This window comes from Dryobates pubescens, chromosome 35, assembly GCF_014839835.1.
Source record: "Dryobates pubescens isolate bDryPub1 chromosome 35, bDryPub1.pri, whole genome shotgun sequence".
NCBI lineage: Eukaryota > Metazoa > Chordata > Aves > Piciformes > Picidae > Dryobates > Dryobates pubescens.
The window spans coordinates 7,738,113-7,754,551 of record NC_071646.1 but is presented as its reverse complement, the minus strand read 5'-3'; the positions used below and the strand labels follow the sequence as shown (position 1 = coordinate 7,754,551).

Sequence of the window (16,439 nt, the reverse complement as noted above, 5' to 3'; positions counted from 1 at the left end):
GGGTCAGGAAGGAAGGGACAGGGCCAGGCTCTGCTCACTGTGCCCTGGGATAGGACAAGAGGCAATGGATGGAAACTGCAGCACAGGAGGTTGCAGCTCAGCATGAGGAGGAACTTCTGCACTGGGAGGCTCCCAGAGCCCTGGAGCAGGCTGCCCAGAGGGGTTGTGGAGTCTCCTGCTCTGAAGCCTTTCCAGCCCTGTCTGGATGTGTTCTGTGTGCCCTGTGCTGGATTCTCTGCTCCTGCTCTGGCAGGGGGCTGGACACAAAGATCTCCAGAGGTCCCTTCCAACCCCTGACCTCTGTGATGCTGTGAAATTCATCTCTTGTCTGCAGTTGCAGTTGCTGGAGCCAGTGCCAGTGTGGATTGTCATAGAATCACAGAATGGTTTGGTATGGATGGGAGCTCCAGAGCTCATCCAGTCCAACCCCCTGCAGCCAGCAGGGACATCCTCCACTGGATCAGGTTGCCCAGAGCCCTGTCCAGCCTCACCTGGAATATCTCCAGACATGAGGCCTCAACCCCCTCCCTGGGCAACCTGTTGCAGTGCTCCTGGTGCAGAACTTGTTCCTCACATCCAATCTCAATCTGCTCTGCTCTGGTCTGAAGCCATTGCCTCTGGTCCTCTCCCCTGCAGGCCTTTGGGAAGAGTCTCTCTCCCTCCATCCAATCCCATGACAGGGAGGTTGGAGTAGATGATCTCTAAGGTCCCTTCCAACCTCAGCCCTTCTCTGACAGCTCCAGCTGCAGGCCCATGAGGGAGGCCATGAGTGCTCTCCTGGCTGCTCACCGGGCACCGTGACGCTGCAGGAGGGCTTCAAGCAGCCAACTCTCCTTTGTCATGCACATTGTCCTTGTTTTTAAGGAGCACTGCCTGAACTTCGTGGTGAAGGAGACCCATTTTAATCAGGTGATAATGATGAAGGAGTTTGAGCATCTTTCTTCATCCCTGATAGTGGAGATTGTGCGGAGGAAGCAGCAGCCCCCAGTGCGGACACACTCGGACCAGCCGCTGGACATCGGTGATGCTGCGCTCTGGGGCATCCCTGCCCCGTGCCCCTCTGGGGCATCCCTGCCTGTGCCCCTCTGGGGCGTCCCTGCCTGTGCCCCTCTGGGGCATCCCTGCCTGTGCCCCTCTGGGGCGTCCCTGCCCCGTGCCCCTCTGGGGCGTCCCTGCCCCGTGCCCCTCTGGGGTGTTCCTGCCCCGTGCCCCTCTGGGGCGTCCCTGCCCGTGCCCCTCTGGGGTGTTCCTGCCCCGTGCCCCTCTGGGGCGTCCCCGCCCCGTGCCCCTCTGGGGCAGCCCTGCCTGTGCCCCTCTGGGGCATCCCTGCCCCGTGCCCCTCTGGGGTGTTCCTGCCCCGTGCCCCTCTGGGGCGTCCCTGCCTGTGCCCCTCTGGGGCATCCCCGCCCCGTGCCCCTCTGGGGTGTTCCTGCCCCGTGCCCCTCTGGGGCGTCCCTGCCTGTGCCCCTCTGGGGCATCCCTGCCTGTGCCCCTCTGGGGCAGCCCTGCCTGTGCCCCTCTGGGGCATCCCTGCCCCGTGCCCCTCTGGGGTGTTCCTGCCCCGTGCCCCTCTGGGGCATCCCTGCCCCGTGCCCCTCTGGGGCATCCCTGCCCTGTGCCCCTCTGGGGCAGCCCTGCCTGTGCCCCTCTGGGGCAGCCCTGCCCCGTGCCCCTCTGGGGTGTTCCTGCCCCGTGCCCCTCTGGGGCGTCCCTGCCTGTGCCCCTCTGGGGCATCCCTGCCTGTGCCCCTCTGGGGCATCCCTGCCTGTGCCCCTCTGGGGCAGCCCTGCCTGTGCCCCTCTGGGGCAGCCCTGCCTGTGCCCCTCTGGGACGTCCCTGCCCCGTGCCCCTCTGGGGCATCCCTGCCCCGTGCCCCTCTGGGGCATCCCTGCCTGTGCCCCTCTGGGGCAGCCCTGCCTGTGCCCCTCTGGGGCATCCCTGCCTGTGCCCCCCTGGGGCATCCCTGCCCCGTGCCCCTCTGGGGCATCCCTGCCCCGTGCCCCTCTGGGGCAGCCCTGCCCCGTGCCCCTCTGGGGCGTCCCTGCCCCGTGCCCCTCTGGGGCGTCCCTGCCTGTGCCCCTCTGGGGCAGCCCTGCCTGTGCCCCTCTGGGGCATCCCTGCCCCGTGCCCCTCTGGGGCAGCCCTGCCTGTGCCCCTCTGGGGCATCCCTGCCCCGTGCCCCTCTGGGGCAGCCCTGCCTGTGCCCCTCTGGGGCGTCCCTGCCCCGTGCCCCTCTGGGGCATCCCTGCCCCGTGCCCCTCTGGGGCATCCCTGCCTGTGCCCCTCTGGGGCAGCCCTGCCTGTGCCCCTCTGGGGCATCCCTGCCTGTGCCCCCCTGGGGCATCCCTGCCCCGTGCCCCTCTGGGGCATCCCTGCCCCGTGCCCCTCTGGGGCAGCCCTGCCCCGTGCCCCTCTGGGGCGTCCCTGCCCCGTGCCCCTCTGGGGCGTCCCTGCCTGTGCCCCTCTGGGGCAGCCCTGCCTGTGCCCCTCTGGGGCATCCCTGCCCCGTGCCCCTCTGGGGCAGCCCTGCCTGTGCCCCTCTGGGGCATCCCTGCCCCGTGCCCCTCTGGGGCAGCCCTGCCTGTGCCCCTCTGGGGCGTCCCTGCCCCGTGCCCCTCTGGGGCATCCCTGCCTGTGCCCCTCTGGGGCGTCCCTGCCTGTGCCCCTCTGGGGCAGCCCTGCCCCGTGCCCCTCTGGGGCAGCCCTGCCTGTGCCCCTCTGGGGCATCCCTGCCCCGTGCCCCTCTGGGGCATCCCTGCCTGTGCCCCTCTGGGGCAGCCCTGCCTGTGCCCCTCTGGGGCATCCCTGCCTGTGCCCCCCTGGGGCATCCCTGCCCCGTGCCCCTCTGGGGCATCCCTGCCCCGTGCCCCTCTGGGGCAGCCCTGCCCCGTGCCCCCCTGGGGCATCCCTGCCCCGTGCCCCTCTGGGGCGTCCCTGCCCCGTGCCCCTCTGGGGCAGCCCTGCCTGTGCCCCTCTGGGGCAGCCCTGCCTGTGCCCCTCTGGGGCATCCCTGCCCCGTGCCCCTCTGGGGCAGCCCTGCCCCGTGCCCCTCTGGGGCAGCCCTGCCTGTGCCCCTCTGGGGCGTCCCTGCCCCGTGCCCCTCTGGGGCAGCCTTGCCTGTGCCCCTCTGGGGCATCCCTGCCCCGTGCCCCTCTGGGGCAGCCCTGCCTGTGCCCCTCTGGGGCATCCCTGCCCCGTGCCCCTCTGGGGCAGCCCTGCCCCGTGCCCCTCTGGGGCGTCCCTGCCCCGTGCCCCTCTGGGGCAGCCCTGCCTGTGCCCCTCTGGGGCAGCCCTGCCTGTGCCCCTCTGGGGCGTCCCTGCCTGTGCCCCTCTGGGGCAGCCCTGCCCCGTGCCCCTCTGGGGCAGCCCTGCCCCGTGCCCCTCTGGGGCGTCCCTGCCCCGTGCCCCTCTGGGGCGTCCCTGCCTGTGCCCCTCTGGGGCGTCCCTGCTCCGTGCCCCTCTGGGGCAGCCCTGCCTGTGCCCCTCTGGGGCGTCCCTGCCTGTGCCCCTCTGGGGCAGCCCTGCCTGTGCCCCTCTGGGGCGTCCCTGCCCCGTGCCCCTCTGGGGCGTCCCTGCCTGTGCCCCTCTGGGGCAGCCCTGCCTGTGCCCCTCTGGGGCGTCCCTGCCCTGTGCCCCTCTGGGGCATCCCTGCCCTGTGCCCCTCTGGGGCATCCCTGCCTGTGCCCCTCTGGGGCAGCCCTGCCCCGTGCCCCTCTGGGGCATCCCTGCCCTGTGCCCCTCTGGGGCATCCCTGCCTGTGCCCCTCTGGGGCAGCCCTGCCCCGTGCCCCTCTGGGGCATCCCTGCCCTGTGCCCCTCTGGGGCATCCCTGCCTGTGCCCCTCTGGGGCAGCCCTGCCTGTGCCCCTCTGGGGCGTCCCTGCCTGTGCCCCTCTGGGGCATCCCTGCCCTGTGCCCCTCTGGGGCATCCCTGCCTGTGCCCCTCTGGGGCAGCCCTGCCCCGTGCCCCTCTGGGGCATCCCTGCCCTGTGCCCCTCTGGGGCATCCCTGCCTGTGCCCCTCTGGGGCATCCCTGCCCCGTGCCCCTCTGGGGTGTTCCTGCCCCGTGCCCCTCTGGGGCAGCCCTGCCTGTGCCCCTCTGGGGCGTTCCTGCCCTGTGCCCCTCTGGGGCAGCCCTGCCTGTGCCCCTCTGGGGCGTTCCTGCCCCATGCCCCTCTGGGGCAGCCCTGCCTGTGCCCCTCTGGGGCGTCCCTGCCCCGTGCCCCTCTGGGGCAGCCCTGCCTGTGCCCCTCTGGGGCGTCCCTGCCCCGTGCCCCTCTGGGGCAGCCCTGCCTGTGCCCCTCTGGGACATCCCTGCCCCGTGCCCCTCTGGGGCATCCCCGCCCCGTGCCCCTCTGGGGCAGCCCTGCCTGTGCCCCTCTGGGGCGTTCCTGCCCCGTGCCCCTCTGGGGCAGCCCTGCCTGTGCCCCTCTGGGGCGTTCCTGCCCCGTGCCCCTCTGGGGCAGCCCTGCCTGTGCCCCTCTGGGGCAGCCCTGCCTGTGCCGCTCTGCCACTGCCGGGGGTGTGGGGGCTGGGGGCAGCCTGGCAAGGAGACCACTGCAGACCCCCCACTGGTGTAACTGTGCTCAGGCTGTTCCCCAGACTGAGGCAGGGCATGCTCCACTCTGGGAGACCACACCTGGGGCACTGCAGCCAGCTCTGGAGCCCCTGGCACAGGAAGGGTCTGGAGGGGCTGGAAGGTGTCCAGAGAAGGGCCCCGAGGAGGAGCAGAGGGCTGGAGCTGCTCTCTCTGTCTGGAGAGGAGAAGGCTCCCAGGAGACCTTCTTGTGGCCTTCCAGGATCTGCAGGGGGCTACAAGAAAGCTGGGGAGGGACTTTTTAGGCTGTCAAGGAGTGATAGGACTGGGGGGGATGGGGCAAAAGTAGAAGTGAGGAGATTCAGCTTGGATGTTGGGAAGAAGTTGTTGCCCAGGAGGGTGGTGAGAGCCTGGCACAGGCTGCCCAGGGAGGTGGTGGAAGCCTCCTGCCTGGAGGTGTTTGCAGCCAGGCTGGAGGTGGCTGTGAGCAACCTGCTGTGGGGTGAGGTGTCCCTGCCCATGGCAGGGGCTTGGAGCTGGCTGAGCCTTGAGCTCCCTTCCAGCCCTGACTGCTCTGTGAGTCTATGCTGGTTCTTCAGTGAGCTGCACTCAGAGCAGTGTCCCCATCCAAACAGACAGAGCCACAGAGCCATAGATCTGCTGAAGCTGGAACAGAGCTTTGAGACCATCCAGTCCAACTGCTGCCCTGGAGCTCACAATCCCACACTGCTCCTGAGCCACTGAACCACCTCCCTCAGCACCACACCAGGGCAGCTTTTAATCTTCTCCAGGGATGGGCACTCCACCTCCTCCCTGGAAAGGCTCTTGTTAAATCCTGTTGGGTTCTTGTTGCAGTGAAGCACCCTGGTTCTGTTCAGAGGGAGATGAGGCAGGAGGAGCAGAGAGGAGCAAAGAATGATTCAAAGCAAAGGCAGAGGCTGCTCTGGGAGCAGCCTGGGAGGTAACAAAGCTGAGCAGGCAGTTGGCCTGCTCCTAGGTTTTAACCAGAGGAGGATCTTGCAAGGGAAGCTGCTGCTGGGGTTCACCTTGAGGGGTGGGTGTGTGCAGTGGAAGGAGGAGATTTGATTGATGATTCTCTTGTGGAATTCATCAAGGACTGATCTGGGCCTGATCCTGCTCAGAATTGTTATCCTGGTGACATGCAGACAAAGAATCCAATCATCAAATGTTCTGAGGCATTGCCACAGCTGCTGGGGAGCTCTGCACAGCAGTAACTGGGGACTGGAGAGAAGGATGGGGAAGCCAGCCCCTGGAGGCCAAGCAGAAAGCCTCTGGGTAGCATTTGTCCCCTAGATGAGGCAGGTGCCCCCTGCAAGAGGGTGGCAGAGCCACTTCTGTAGGCAGGGCTGGGGCAGGGCAAGGGACCCAGCATCAGACACCCACAAAACAAGAACTTTGGAGCTGTGAGTGAGCTTGAGCAGAGAGGGTGCTCTGCTCTCTGGCCTTCCAAAGGTTAATTCAGGTGTTGGCTGAAGGAGGCCTTCACTGAGGGTCTGGGGAAGCTTTTTCATCAGCAGACAGAATTTTGTCTTCCTGCTGGTGGAAGTCCTGCAGAGGGTGGGGAAGAGCCTGATTGCTTTATCTGTGGAGAGCACCTTCCAGAGTGGCCATGGCCAGGGGCTGCTGAGCTGCCAGGCTGGGTTGGGCAGTGGGTGATGCATTGTGATGGGGGAGGATGAAGCTCGTTTTGCTCCAGGGCTATGAGGAAGGACCTGCCTCAAACTCCCCCCTAGGGGTCCCAAGACAAGTGGGGGCTGGAGCTGTGGCTTGGCCATGTGTTGCAGAATCACAGAGTCATTCAGGTTGGGAAAGGCTTCTGGGACCATCAACTCCAACCACTGACCCTGCTCTGCAAGGTTCACCCCTAAGCCTTGTCCCTGAGCACCACATCTAAACCACCTTTGTTTAGCCTGGAGAGGAGGAGGCTCAGGGGAGACCTTCTTGCTCTCTACAACTCCCTGAAGGGAGGTTGGAGCCAGGTGGGGGTTGGGCTCTTCTCCCAGGCACCCAGCACCAGAACAAGAGGACACAGTCTCAAGCTGTGCCAGGGGAGGTTTAGGCTGGAGGTGAGGAGAAAGTTCTTCCCAGAGAGAGTTGTTGGCCATTGGGATGTGCTGCCCAGGGAGGTGGTGGAGTCCCCATCCCTGGAGGTGTTCAAGAGGGGATTGGATGTGGCACCTGGAGCCATGGTTTAGTAGTCAGGAGGTGTTGGGTGACAGCTTGGACTGGATGATCTCTGAGCTCTTTTCCAACCTTATTGATTCTATGATTCTGTGATTCTTTAAACACCTCTGGGGCTGGGGACTCCACCTCCCTGGGCAGCCTCTGCTAGTGTCTGACCACTCTTGATGGGATGAAATGTTTCCTACTGTCCAGCCTAGCCCTGCCCTGCTGCAGCTTGAGGCCACTGCCTCTTGCTCTGTTACTAATGACCTGTGAGAAGGGACCAGCACCAACCTCTCCACAGCCTCCCTCCAGGTGGTGGAGGGCACTGAGCTCTCCCCTGTGAGTTTGGTAGGAGCTGGAGCTGTGGTGCCTTTAAGCACTTCACTGACATTGACTTTCAGGAACCTCATTAATCCAGGACATGAAGGCTTACCTGGAAGGAGCTGGGACTGAGTTCTGTGACATCATCCTGCTCTTGGACGGGCACCCACGGCCTGCCCACAAAGCCATCCTGGCAGCGCGCTCCAGGTGAGCCTCTGTGCTGGGGCAGGTGCTGGGGGGCAGGGGCGGGCTGGGGGGCTGGGGGGGGCTGCCCTTGGTTAGAAGGCAGAGGGGAGCTTTGTGTAGCATGAAGTGCAAGATGCAGCTTTGCTCAGTGCCTGCAATAAGCCTTCAAGCAACAGTGTTGAATTTGGTTTCAGTTTCAGGAGTTGATCTGCTGGAGGGCAGAGAGGCTCTGCAGAGGGACACAGGCTGGGCAGAGGGGCAGAGGCCAAGGGCAGGAGATTTAACACATCCAAGTGCTGGGTTCTGCACATTGGCCACAGCAACCCCATGCAGAGCTACAGGCTGGGGTCAGAGTGGCTGAGAGCAGTCAGGCTGAGAGGGACCTGGGGGTGCTGGTTGATGGTAGACTGAACATGAGCCTGCAGTGTGCCCAGGCAGCTAAGAGGGCCAATGGCATCCTGGCCTGCATCAGGAACAGTGTGGCCAGCAGGAGCAGGGAGGTCATTCTGCCCCTGGACACTGCACTGGTTAGGCCACACCTCGAGTCCTGTGTCCAGTTCTGGGCCCCTCAGTTTAGGAAGGAGGTTGACTTGCTGGAACGAGTCCAGAGAAGGGCAACAAAGTTGGTGAGGGGCTTGGAACACAAGCCCTACGAGGAGAGGCTGAGGGAGCTGGGGTTGCTTAGCCTGGAGAAGAGGACACTGAGGGGTGACCTTATTGCTCTCTACAACTCCCTGAAGGGAGGTTGTAGACAGAGGGATGTTGGTCTCTTCTCCCAGGCAAGCAGTACCAGAACAAGAGGACACAGTCTCAGGCTGTGCCAGGGGAGGTTCAGGCTGGATGTTAGAAAAAAGTTCTATACAGAAAGAGTGATTGCACATTGGAATGGGCTGCCTGGGGAGGTGGTGGAGTCACCATCACTGGAGGTGTTCAGGAGAAGACTTGCTGGGGTGCTTGGTGCCGTGGGTTAGTTGTTTAGGTGGTGTTGGATTGGTTGATGGGTTGGACTCTGTGATTTTGAAGGTCTCTTCCAGCCTGGTTTATTCCATGTATGTATTCTATGTATGTATTCTATGTAAGTTTGCTACCCAGCAGGGAGGAAGTTAGAGCTGTAGAGGGTCTCTGGAGGGGCTGTAAGACGCTGCACTGCAAGACAAAGGATCTGCCAAAGCCCAGGGAGGGTGGAGAGTTCTGCCCCTTTGCTCTGCTCTAGTGAGACCTTACCTGGAGTGCTGCATCCAGCTCTGGAGCCCTCCACACAGGAAGGACCTGGACCTGGTGGAGAGGGTCCAGAGGAGGCCATGAAAATGCTCAGGAGGTTGGAGCAGCTCTGCTGTGGGGACAGGCTGAGGGAGCTGGGGGTGTTCAGCCTGGAGATGAGAAGGCTCCAGGGAGACCTTAGAGCAGCCTGCCAGGACCTGAACAGGCTACAAGAAGGCTGCAGAGAGATTGTTCCTAAAAGCCTGCAGGGACAGGACCAGGGCCAGTGGCTTCAACCTAGAGCAGAGCAGATTGAGCTTGGATGTGAGGAACAACTTCTGCACCAGGAGGCTGCTGGAACACTGCAGCAGGTTGCCCAGGGAGGGGGCTGAGGCTCAGCCCTGGAGATATTCCAGGTGAGGCTGGACAGGGCTCTGGGCACCCTGCTCCAGTGGAGGATGTCCCTGCTGGCTGCAGGGGGTTGGACTGGAGGAGCTCTGGAGCTCCCTTCCAACCCAAACCGTTCTGTGATCCCATGCATGCAAGGCAGCTGCAGTGCAGGGGAAAGCAGCAGCTGTCCCCTGAGGTCAGAAAGAGTCTTCTGAGGGTGAAGGTCCCCTTCCAGTCCTGTGGAACCTGAATCTCTTTCTGCTGCTCTTTCACCTGGGTGTGAGCAGGCATCAGAGGAAATGGTTCATGACAGAGAGTAGATGGTTCCCATGCTCTGCTGCAGGGGCAGCAGTTCTCCCTTCCCCCTGCTCAGTGTGTGTGAGGTAGGTTTGCCCTTCCCTTGCCTGCTCTCTGCCTGCACCTTTGTGTTCTGCCAGGCACGAAGTGCTCACAGCACATTGCTGCTGCAGACACTGGCACCAGTGGCTTATTGTTCCCAGCCCCAGCAGTAATGTTCAGTGTCAGCTACTGTGGTGCATTACCAGAAGCATTTCACAGCTGTTGAAACAACTCTGCATGACTGGCAGGCTGTAGACACCAAGGAAATTCATCCTTCCCTAAGCTCTCTCCCAGCTCCTATGCAAATGAGATGAAAATCAAAGCCCCAAGCGTCCTAATTTCCAAGAAGGAGATGAATGTCAGGTAGTGCTGATGGAAATGAGGGGAGGGGGGATTATGTTTGCAGACAGACACCTAGGAAACAGCACTTCAGCAGGGGCTTTGCCCAGGCTCTCCCCTGGGTTTGCTGCTGGGGGAGCTGCAGCAGCCTCCAGGGCAGCTCCCGGCAGCTCTGTTCCCTGCTGCAGCTACTTCGAGGCCATGTTCCGCTCCTTCATGCCAGAGGATGGGCAGGTGAACATCTCCATAGGGGAGATGGTCCCCAGCAAGCAGGCCTTCGAGTCCATGCTCAGATACATCTACTATGGAGAGGTGAACATGCCTCCTGAAGACTCCCTGTATCCTTCAGCCCAGAGGGGCTCAAGTGTCTGCCTGAAGTGCTTGGCCCTGCCTCTGGCCCTGCCTGCTGTGGGTTCTTTGGCAGGGCTGCCCTCTGGGCTGCTGCATTTTCACCTGGGTTGTGCTGCCAGGCAGTGCTGCTGCCTCTGCTGCTCCTTTTCCTTAGTGAGCTGCACAGGTACCTCTTTGCTGCTCCCTACTACTATGGCTTCTCCAACAACAGGCTGCAGGCCTACTGCAAGCAGAACCTGGAGATGAATGTCACAGTGGAGAATGTGCTGCAGGTAACTGTCCCCAGCTAGCTTTCCTTAGTCCCTTGACTTAGGTAGGGGAAAGCCAAAGGGTTAAGTGGGCACCCCCAGTGCCAGGTTCCCTGAGGCCCTCCCAGACTGCCACCCACTGAGACTGCACAACCCCTGCTGAGGACACACAGCCTGCAGCAGCTTGATTTCCTGCCCTGCTCTGTGTGTCCCTGGTGCTGCTGTGCTGAGCAGCAGGATGTCCCTGGGCAGCTCCTCAGCCCCCACTGCAGAGCAGTGTCTCTGAGGGCCTCTAAAGATCTGCCAGGTGCTCAGCACTCAGCTCCAGACCCTTTCTTTGGTAGACCTTGGCACCAGGGCAAAGGGTGGTGTGCAGGTGGCACTGGCCTTGCCTGAGCAGTAATGCTGACAGGGCCTGGCAGGGAAGCTGAAGCTAACCCAAAATACTCCATGGTGAGGAAGCTGCCAGTGGCACCTGCAGGGTGGGCAGAGCCCTCCCCAGCAGGAGCAGAATGGATTCCAGCTTTAAAGGCTTTCGGCTCCTGCCGGTCTCTGTGGGGCACTGCAGGGACCCGGCCCTGAAGCCGCTCTGCAGTTTCCCTCTGCTGATCTCCTGAGGCCTCCTCCCATTTGAGACCCAAGGGTTGCTTTCCAGTAGCTCAGAACAGGTTCAGGCTTGTAATGAAATCTGGAGGTGTTGCCTGGCTCAGGGAGTTGCCTCTCAGTCGGTGTCTGTGCCGCAGCCTGAGCTGCGCAGAGGGAAACTCATCCCTGCTTCTGCTCTAGATTCTGGAGGCAGCTGACAAGACCCAGGCCCTGGACATGAAGAGGCACTGCCTGCACATCATCGTCCACCAGTTCACCAAGGTTGGTTGCATCTTCTCTGGGGCTTTGGAGAGCTGCTGCCCTGTGTCGCTGCCGTGGTTAAAGGCTCCTTAGTGCAGGAGCAGCGAGTGCTGCCTGCCTGGCACTGCACTCCAGGACAAGCCTGCTGGGGGTGCTGGGCACAGCAAACATGAGTGGAAGGCTGGAGCAGCCTGGTCTGGAAGTGTGAAGCCCTTCCAAAACAGAAGCTTCCCAGCACTGCCTCCCTTTGCCCTTGCTGCAGCTGTTCACTCTGTGCCGGCGCTGTGTGCTCCTGCGTGTGGCAGGGTGGGCACCGAGGGCACAGATCTGTCCCCTGGGTGCTGCTCATATTTCCTCTGAAGTGTTCCCTGCCATGGATCTGCTGCTGCCACATGCTCAGAAGGCAAACTGCCAGGTGCCATGGCTGTGCTCTCTGCATTGGCCAGAGGAAGGGTCAAGAGCCTGAAGTGCTGATGTTCCTGTTCTCACCCTGAGATAAGGACATTGTCATGGAGGTGCTCCTGTGAGCTATGAGCCCTCCACCAGAGCTCCTCAGCCCCTGAGCAGTTCATTGCACAGCTTATTAGCACTGTGGGAATGGGTAAATAAATCATAGGAGCTGGGATTCTGGATGCTGCACTCTTGCTGATAACAGTTCCCCAGCCAGCACCCAGCTGCCTGCCTTTCCTCTGAGTAACCTCCAGGGAAGGAGAGCAGGGCTGGAGAGCAGACACAGAGGGGCTCCTTCTTAGCTGCCTGATTGCCCACCTGGGGTATTCTGCTACTCCAAATGCATGAAAAGCTTTGAGGGTGGAGCCAGCATCCAGGAACTGCACTCCCAGTGAGAGTCCCAGCACGAGGTTCCACCTTCATCTGGAATGTTTCCTGGCCTCCTGAATGCTGCAGAGGGGCATGGAGCATGGTCCCACTGCCTGGCCCACAGGACAGCTTGGTGGCCTGGGGCATCTCCTGGGGTTTGGGGTCCCTGCATTACAGAGCTGAAACCTCATGGCCTCAACTCCCCAGGGGAGGCCACAGGAGATCTGGGGGGAGTCTGCCCAGGCTGTGCAGGGAGCAGCCATTGCAGCTGCTCTGGTGCCCTCCTCTCCAGGATGTTTGCTCTTTAAGCTGCTGCCTGCTCGAAAGTTCTCATCCAGCCGTGGCTGGAAGCCTGTCCAGCACTGAGCCCCAAGAGCTCTCATTGTGCAGTGTTCTCCTGTGGCCTGAGAGCCTCCAGTGTGTGCTTTCTGGCCCAGTGCAGGGGAACTGGGCTCCAGCAATCAGTGTCCTGCCCAGGCTGAGCCACAGGCCTGAAGGGAGGATTTGTTCTGGCTGCTCAAACCTGTGGGGTCACCGAGGTGAAGGCAGCCTGGGGTACGGCTGCTGGGCTCTCCTTCAGCTCCGTGAATGCTCCTCCCAGCTGGGACTGCTGAGGAGCTCTCCCCAGGCAGGAGGGGTCACTGAGGAGCTGTTCCCAGAGCTTGGCTGCTTTGGGCCCCGTGGTTGAGGCTCTCCTGTGTCAGTGCTGTGCAAAAGCCTCAATAAAGCTGCTCTGAAGTGGTGGTGCTGACCCTCCCCGCTCTGTTCCTCCGCGGCGCCAGCCTCGGGCAGGGGCAGACTCCCACCAGTGCTGAGGGCTCTCCCTCCCAGCCCTTGTGGAACCTCTCTGCTGGGGGTATTACCCCAAGCACTTGTCCTGAGCTCTTCCTGGAAGTCTTCTCAGCCAACTCCCTGCTGGGTTTCAGAACATGCTGCTGGAGACAGCTTTGTTCTTCCTCACAGCCTGCAGAGCCAGGCAAAGATCTTCCCTCTGCAGCTCCTGGAGGCTGGGCAGAGTCTGCCTTCAGGGCTGGGCTTGCCTGTTGGTAACTCCAGCAAGAGAGATTCCTGGCTCTTACTCTTCCCTTACTGTGGGGCTGTGGAGAAGGAAGGAGTCTGCAGAGCTCTCTTGGGATAAGAGTTGAGCTCCTGAGCAGTTCAAGAGCATGAAGTTGGTTGTAGATTCTCAGAGCCCTGACGTGGTGAAGGTTTCTCTTGGCTGCTGCCCCAGTGACCTGCTTTGACTGCAGGAGGCTTGCCAAGCAAAACCAGTGTGGGCACTGAGCACCACGTCCTGAGGAGCACACAGGAGTGAGGAGACCAGGCCCTGGGGCAGCTGCTCAGTACAAACAGACTTCAAAGCCAGGGCTGTGCTGGTGCCCAGCTTGGCTTCGTGGCCTCCACCCGCAGTGGAGCTGTCAGAGCTGTCGCTGCGTTGGGCTCAGCAGCTGCCCTCCTCCGCTGCCCTCCAGCAGCAGTCTGGAGCTGGGCTGTAAGCACAGGCAGCTGTGCCTGGAGCCCCCATGGGTGCTGCTCTGGAGCCCCCATGGGTGCTGCTCTGGAGCCCCCACGGGCCCTGCTCTGGAGCCCTCTGAGCCAGTGTGGGCTCAGGCTGCAGGTGCCCAGCCTCAGGCTCGCCCGAGCTGCGGGGTGGGGTGGCAGGGGCCGTGCTGATGGCTCAGGCCTGCTCTGGGGAGGGGTTAATTCCTTTCTGGTTTTTTTCTGTTGTGTTTTTCTTTCCCTTGAAGGTCTCCAAGTTGCCAAACCTCCGCTCCCTGAGTCAGCTGCTCCTCCTGGACATCATTGAGTCCTTAGCTAACCACATCTCAGACAAGCAGTGCGCAGAGCTGGGCGCTGACATATGACCTGCCTGGGAACCCAAACTGCAGCCATTGCTCACCAAAACCAGCACTTTACAGCTGATGCCTTAGTGTTTGACCATTCCACACTGAGCACACAGCAGAGCGAGGGTGGCCCAGAGGAGCCTGGGCAGCAGCCTTGCTCTGCCCTGCTCCGTCCCTTGGTGGGAGAAGGCTTTGGTCTCTGTTACACAAACACCAAACCGAAACTGTTACAGGGATGAATCTGTTCCAGCTGCTTGGGGGAGTCACACAGCTCAGGATCTGGCCTGGCAGTGCTGTGCACTGTGAAATGAAGCAGCCCTGAGCTGTTGGTGCTTTGAAATGCAATAGTTAAAGGACTCTCTTGAAGGGAGCTCAGCTGCCGCGGCCGGAGGCTGCTGGGGGAAGCGAGAGGCAGCGAAACTGGAAGCGCAGTGCGGTGCTGGCGGCCAGGCTCTGACCCTTGGACCAAAACCTGGTGACCCTCCAGAGGCTCCCCCTGCTGTGGATTAAAAGATGAGAGCCCTGTGGCAGCCTCCTCGAGTGCTGGGCTGCAGGAGGGCCAGGCCTGTGCTCTGCAGCAGGTCAGCCTGGAAGGCTGCAGTGCTCCTCTCTGCCCACCCCGTCCCTGAACCCTGCCTCGCTAAGCCTTGCTGGATCAATAAAGAGTTAAGAGCTTCTCCTGGCATCCCCTGAGTGACTTGGCTCTCATTGGGGAAAAATTAAGCAGAAAGAGCTGAGAGTCTGCTGAAGGTCACTTTGGTAAAAGTAAGTGAGCTGCAGCTCCTTACTAATTTTATGCTGAGTGCCTTTGCAGGAAGGTGAATGAAGGCAGAGCACCCTCCCAGCCAGCCCAGAGGCAGCTGCTCTGCCCTCCCAGCTGCACTGCTTCCTTCCCAGGCTCTAGGGAGGGCTGGGGAGAGCACCTTCACCTCTCCCTGCTGCAGAAGGAGGCTGGGGACTGGGGCTGGTGAAATGTCTGCTGGCAGAGCTGCCCCCAGCCCTGCTGGGAGCCCCCAAGGCAGCCCAGAGAGGAGGGAGTGGCAGGAGCCGAGAAGCAAAGTCTTGTGCTGCCTGGAGCTGCAGCAGCTGGCAGGGGTGCAGCAGAAGGCAGCACTGAGCTGCTGCTGCTCTCCCTGCATGTTTGGGAGGGCAGCAGCTGGCTGGAGCTGGAGCAGTGCAAGAGCCTCCTGGGAAGTGCAGCCACCCAGCCCTGCCATCATTCTTAGTTCAGGCCAGTGAAGTGTCCCTGGTGCAGCAGGAGGTGTGAGCCCCTGCTCAGCACCCTGTGACAGGACACAGGTGGTGCTTGGCATGCTGAGGCATTGGCTCCATGGCACGTCATTTACTGCAGGGGAAAGCTTTGTGTATTGCTCTCCCTCCCAGCTGAGGGCTCGCTGTGGTCAGTGAGGCTGGGGGTGATAGATGCAGCTGAGAGCCAAGGGCTCGTTTCAACCTGAGGGATGGCTTCCAGATGCCTCATAGGTAATGACTGCCCCTTGGTGGAGGTCATGAACCAGCAGCCTGCAGGGTCCCTGGGACACAGCTCTGCAGTGAGCAGGGTCATAGCTCACTGCTTGTGAGGTGCTGCAAGTGCTCCTCAGCAGAGCTGAACCCACCAGAGGACAGCCACTGCCCAAACAGCTGAGGCAGGACAGGCTGGCTTCAACCCTGCCAGAACCAGCCCCTGTGATTCCAGCAGCTCAAACTCTTTGGGGTTTGGTGATTGCAGCCTCTGCTCCCTCTGAGCTGGGGCACTGCAGGCACCTCTGCTTTGAGGTGGCTTTGGCTTAGTCCCAGCTCTGGTGCCTGCAGTGCTCAGCCAGAGCTGTGTTGCCTTGGTCTGAACACCACCACCCCAGTGCTGTCTGCCCCTGTGCAGGGTGCCAGGACCATGCACCCCTCAGAGCAGAGCCAGGGTCCTGCCCCATGGGCCTGAGCTGTCCCTTCTGCCCCTGGGAGCACAGCAAGGGCCGTGGCAGGGCTCCTCTCATTGACCCTGGTGGGGGCTGGGCTGTGCCTCAGGAGAAGGCAAGGGCAGTGCTGGGGCTGTGAGGAGGGAATGAAGCAACCTCCCAGGGGCTCAGGCAGAGGCACAGCCCTGAGGGGTGGTCCCACCACGAGGCACCCTTGGGTTTGAGCAGCATCTCAGGACAGGAGGTGTGCTGGGAGCAGCAGGTGCTGGAGGAGCTGCAGCAGGATGGGTCCTGGGCCCCACACAGCATGGGGCAGCTGTGGTGGTGTCCTCCCCACAGCATCCTCCTGAGGCCATGGCCAGCAGGATCCCTCAGCTGGTGTCACTGCAGCCTCAGGCCAGGCTGCTTCTGGAGCTCTGGGGATGTGCTCGTCCTGTGTTTGCCCTGCCCTGGCCTTGTTCCCACAGTCCCTGCCCCATGTAGGCCACATTGGCTCTTTGAAGCCCTCAAGTCATGCTCTACTTGCAGCACTGGCCACACTCCAGCAGGATTTATCCCAGCCAACTGTGAAGAGCAGGGCCCAGGAAGTGCCCTCCTGGAGAGACCTCACAGGCAGCCCAGGGCTGGCAGGGTCCCCTCCTGGGAGCAGGGAGGCACAGCCAGGCTGCCCAGGGTCCCCTCCAGGGAGCAGGGAGGCACAGCCAGGCTGCCCTGGGTCCCCTCCTGGGAGCAGGGAGGCACAGCCAGGCTGCCCTGGGTCCCCTCCTGGGAGCAGGGAGGCACAGCCAGGCTGCCCAGGGTCCCCTCCTGGGAGCAGGGAGGCACAGCCAGGCTGCCCTGGGTCCCCTCCTGGGAGCAGGGAGGCACAGCCAGGCTGCCCTGGGTCCCCTCCTGGGAGCAGGGAGGCACAGCCAGGCTGCC

General features: G+C 62.2%; 1 protein-coding gene across 1 annotated transcript in view; it reads left to right on the top strand.

The window, feature by feature from the left end:
- LZTR1 (leucine zipper like transcription regulator 1) overlaps window positions 1–13,892 on the top strand; it is a 52,523-nt gene extending 38,631 nt beyond the window's left edge. The window contains exons 15-20 of the mRNA XM_054176357.1: window positions 865–1,021; window positions 7,124–7,250; window positions 9,686–9,835; window positions 10,015–10,120; window positions 10,883–10,963; window positions 13,510–13,892. Coding sequence (XP_054032332.1) covers window positions 865–1,021; window positions 7,124–7,250; window positions 9,686–9,835; window positions 10,015–10,120; window positions 10,883–10,963; window positions 13,510–13,626 — 738 coding nt within the window. The 3' untranslated portion in view covers window positions 13,627–13,892. The remainder of the gene's footprint in view (window positions 1–864; window positions 1,022–7,123; window positions 7,251–9,685; window positions 9,836–10,014; window positions 10,121–10,882; window positions 10,964–13,509) is intronic.
- Window positions 13,893–16,439: the final 2,547 nt, after the last annotated feature.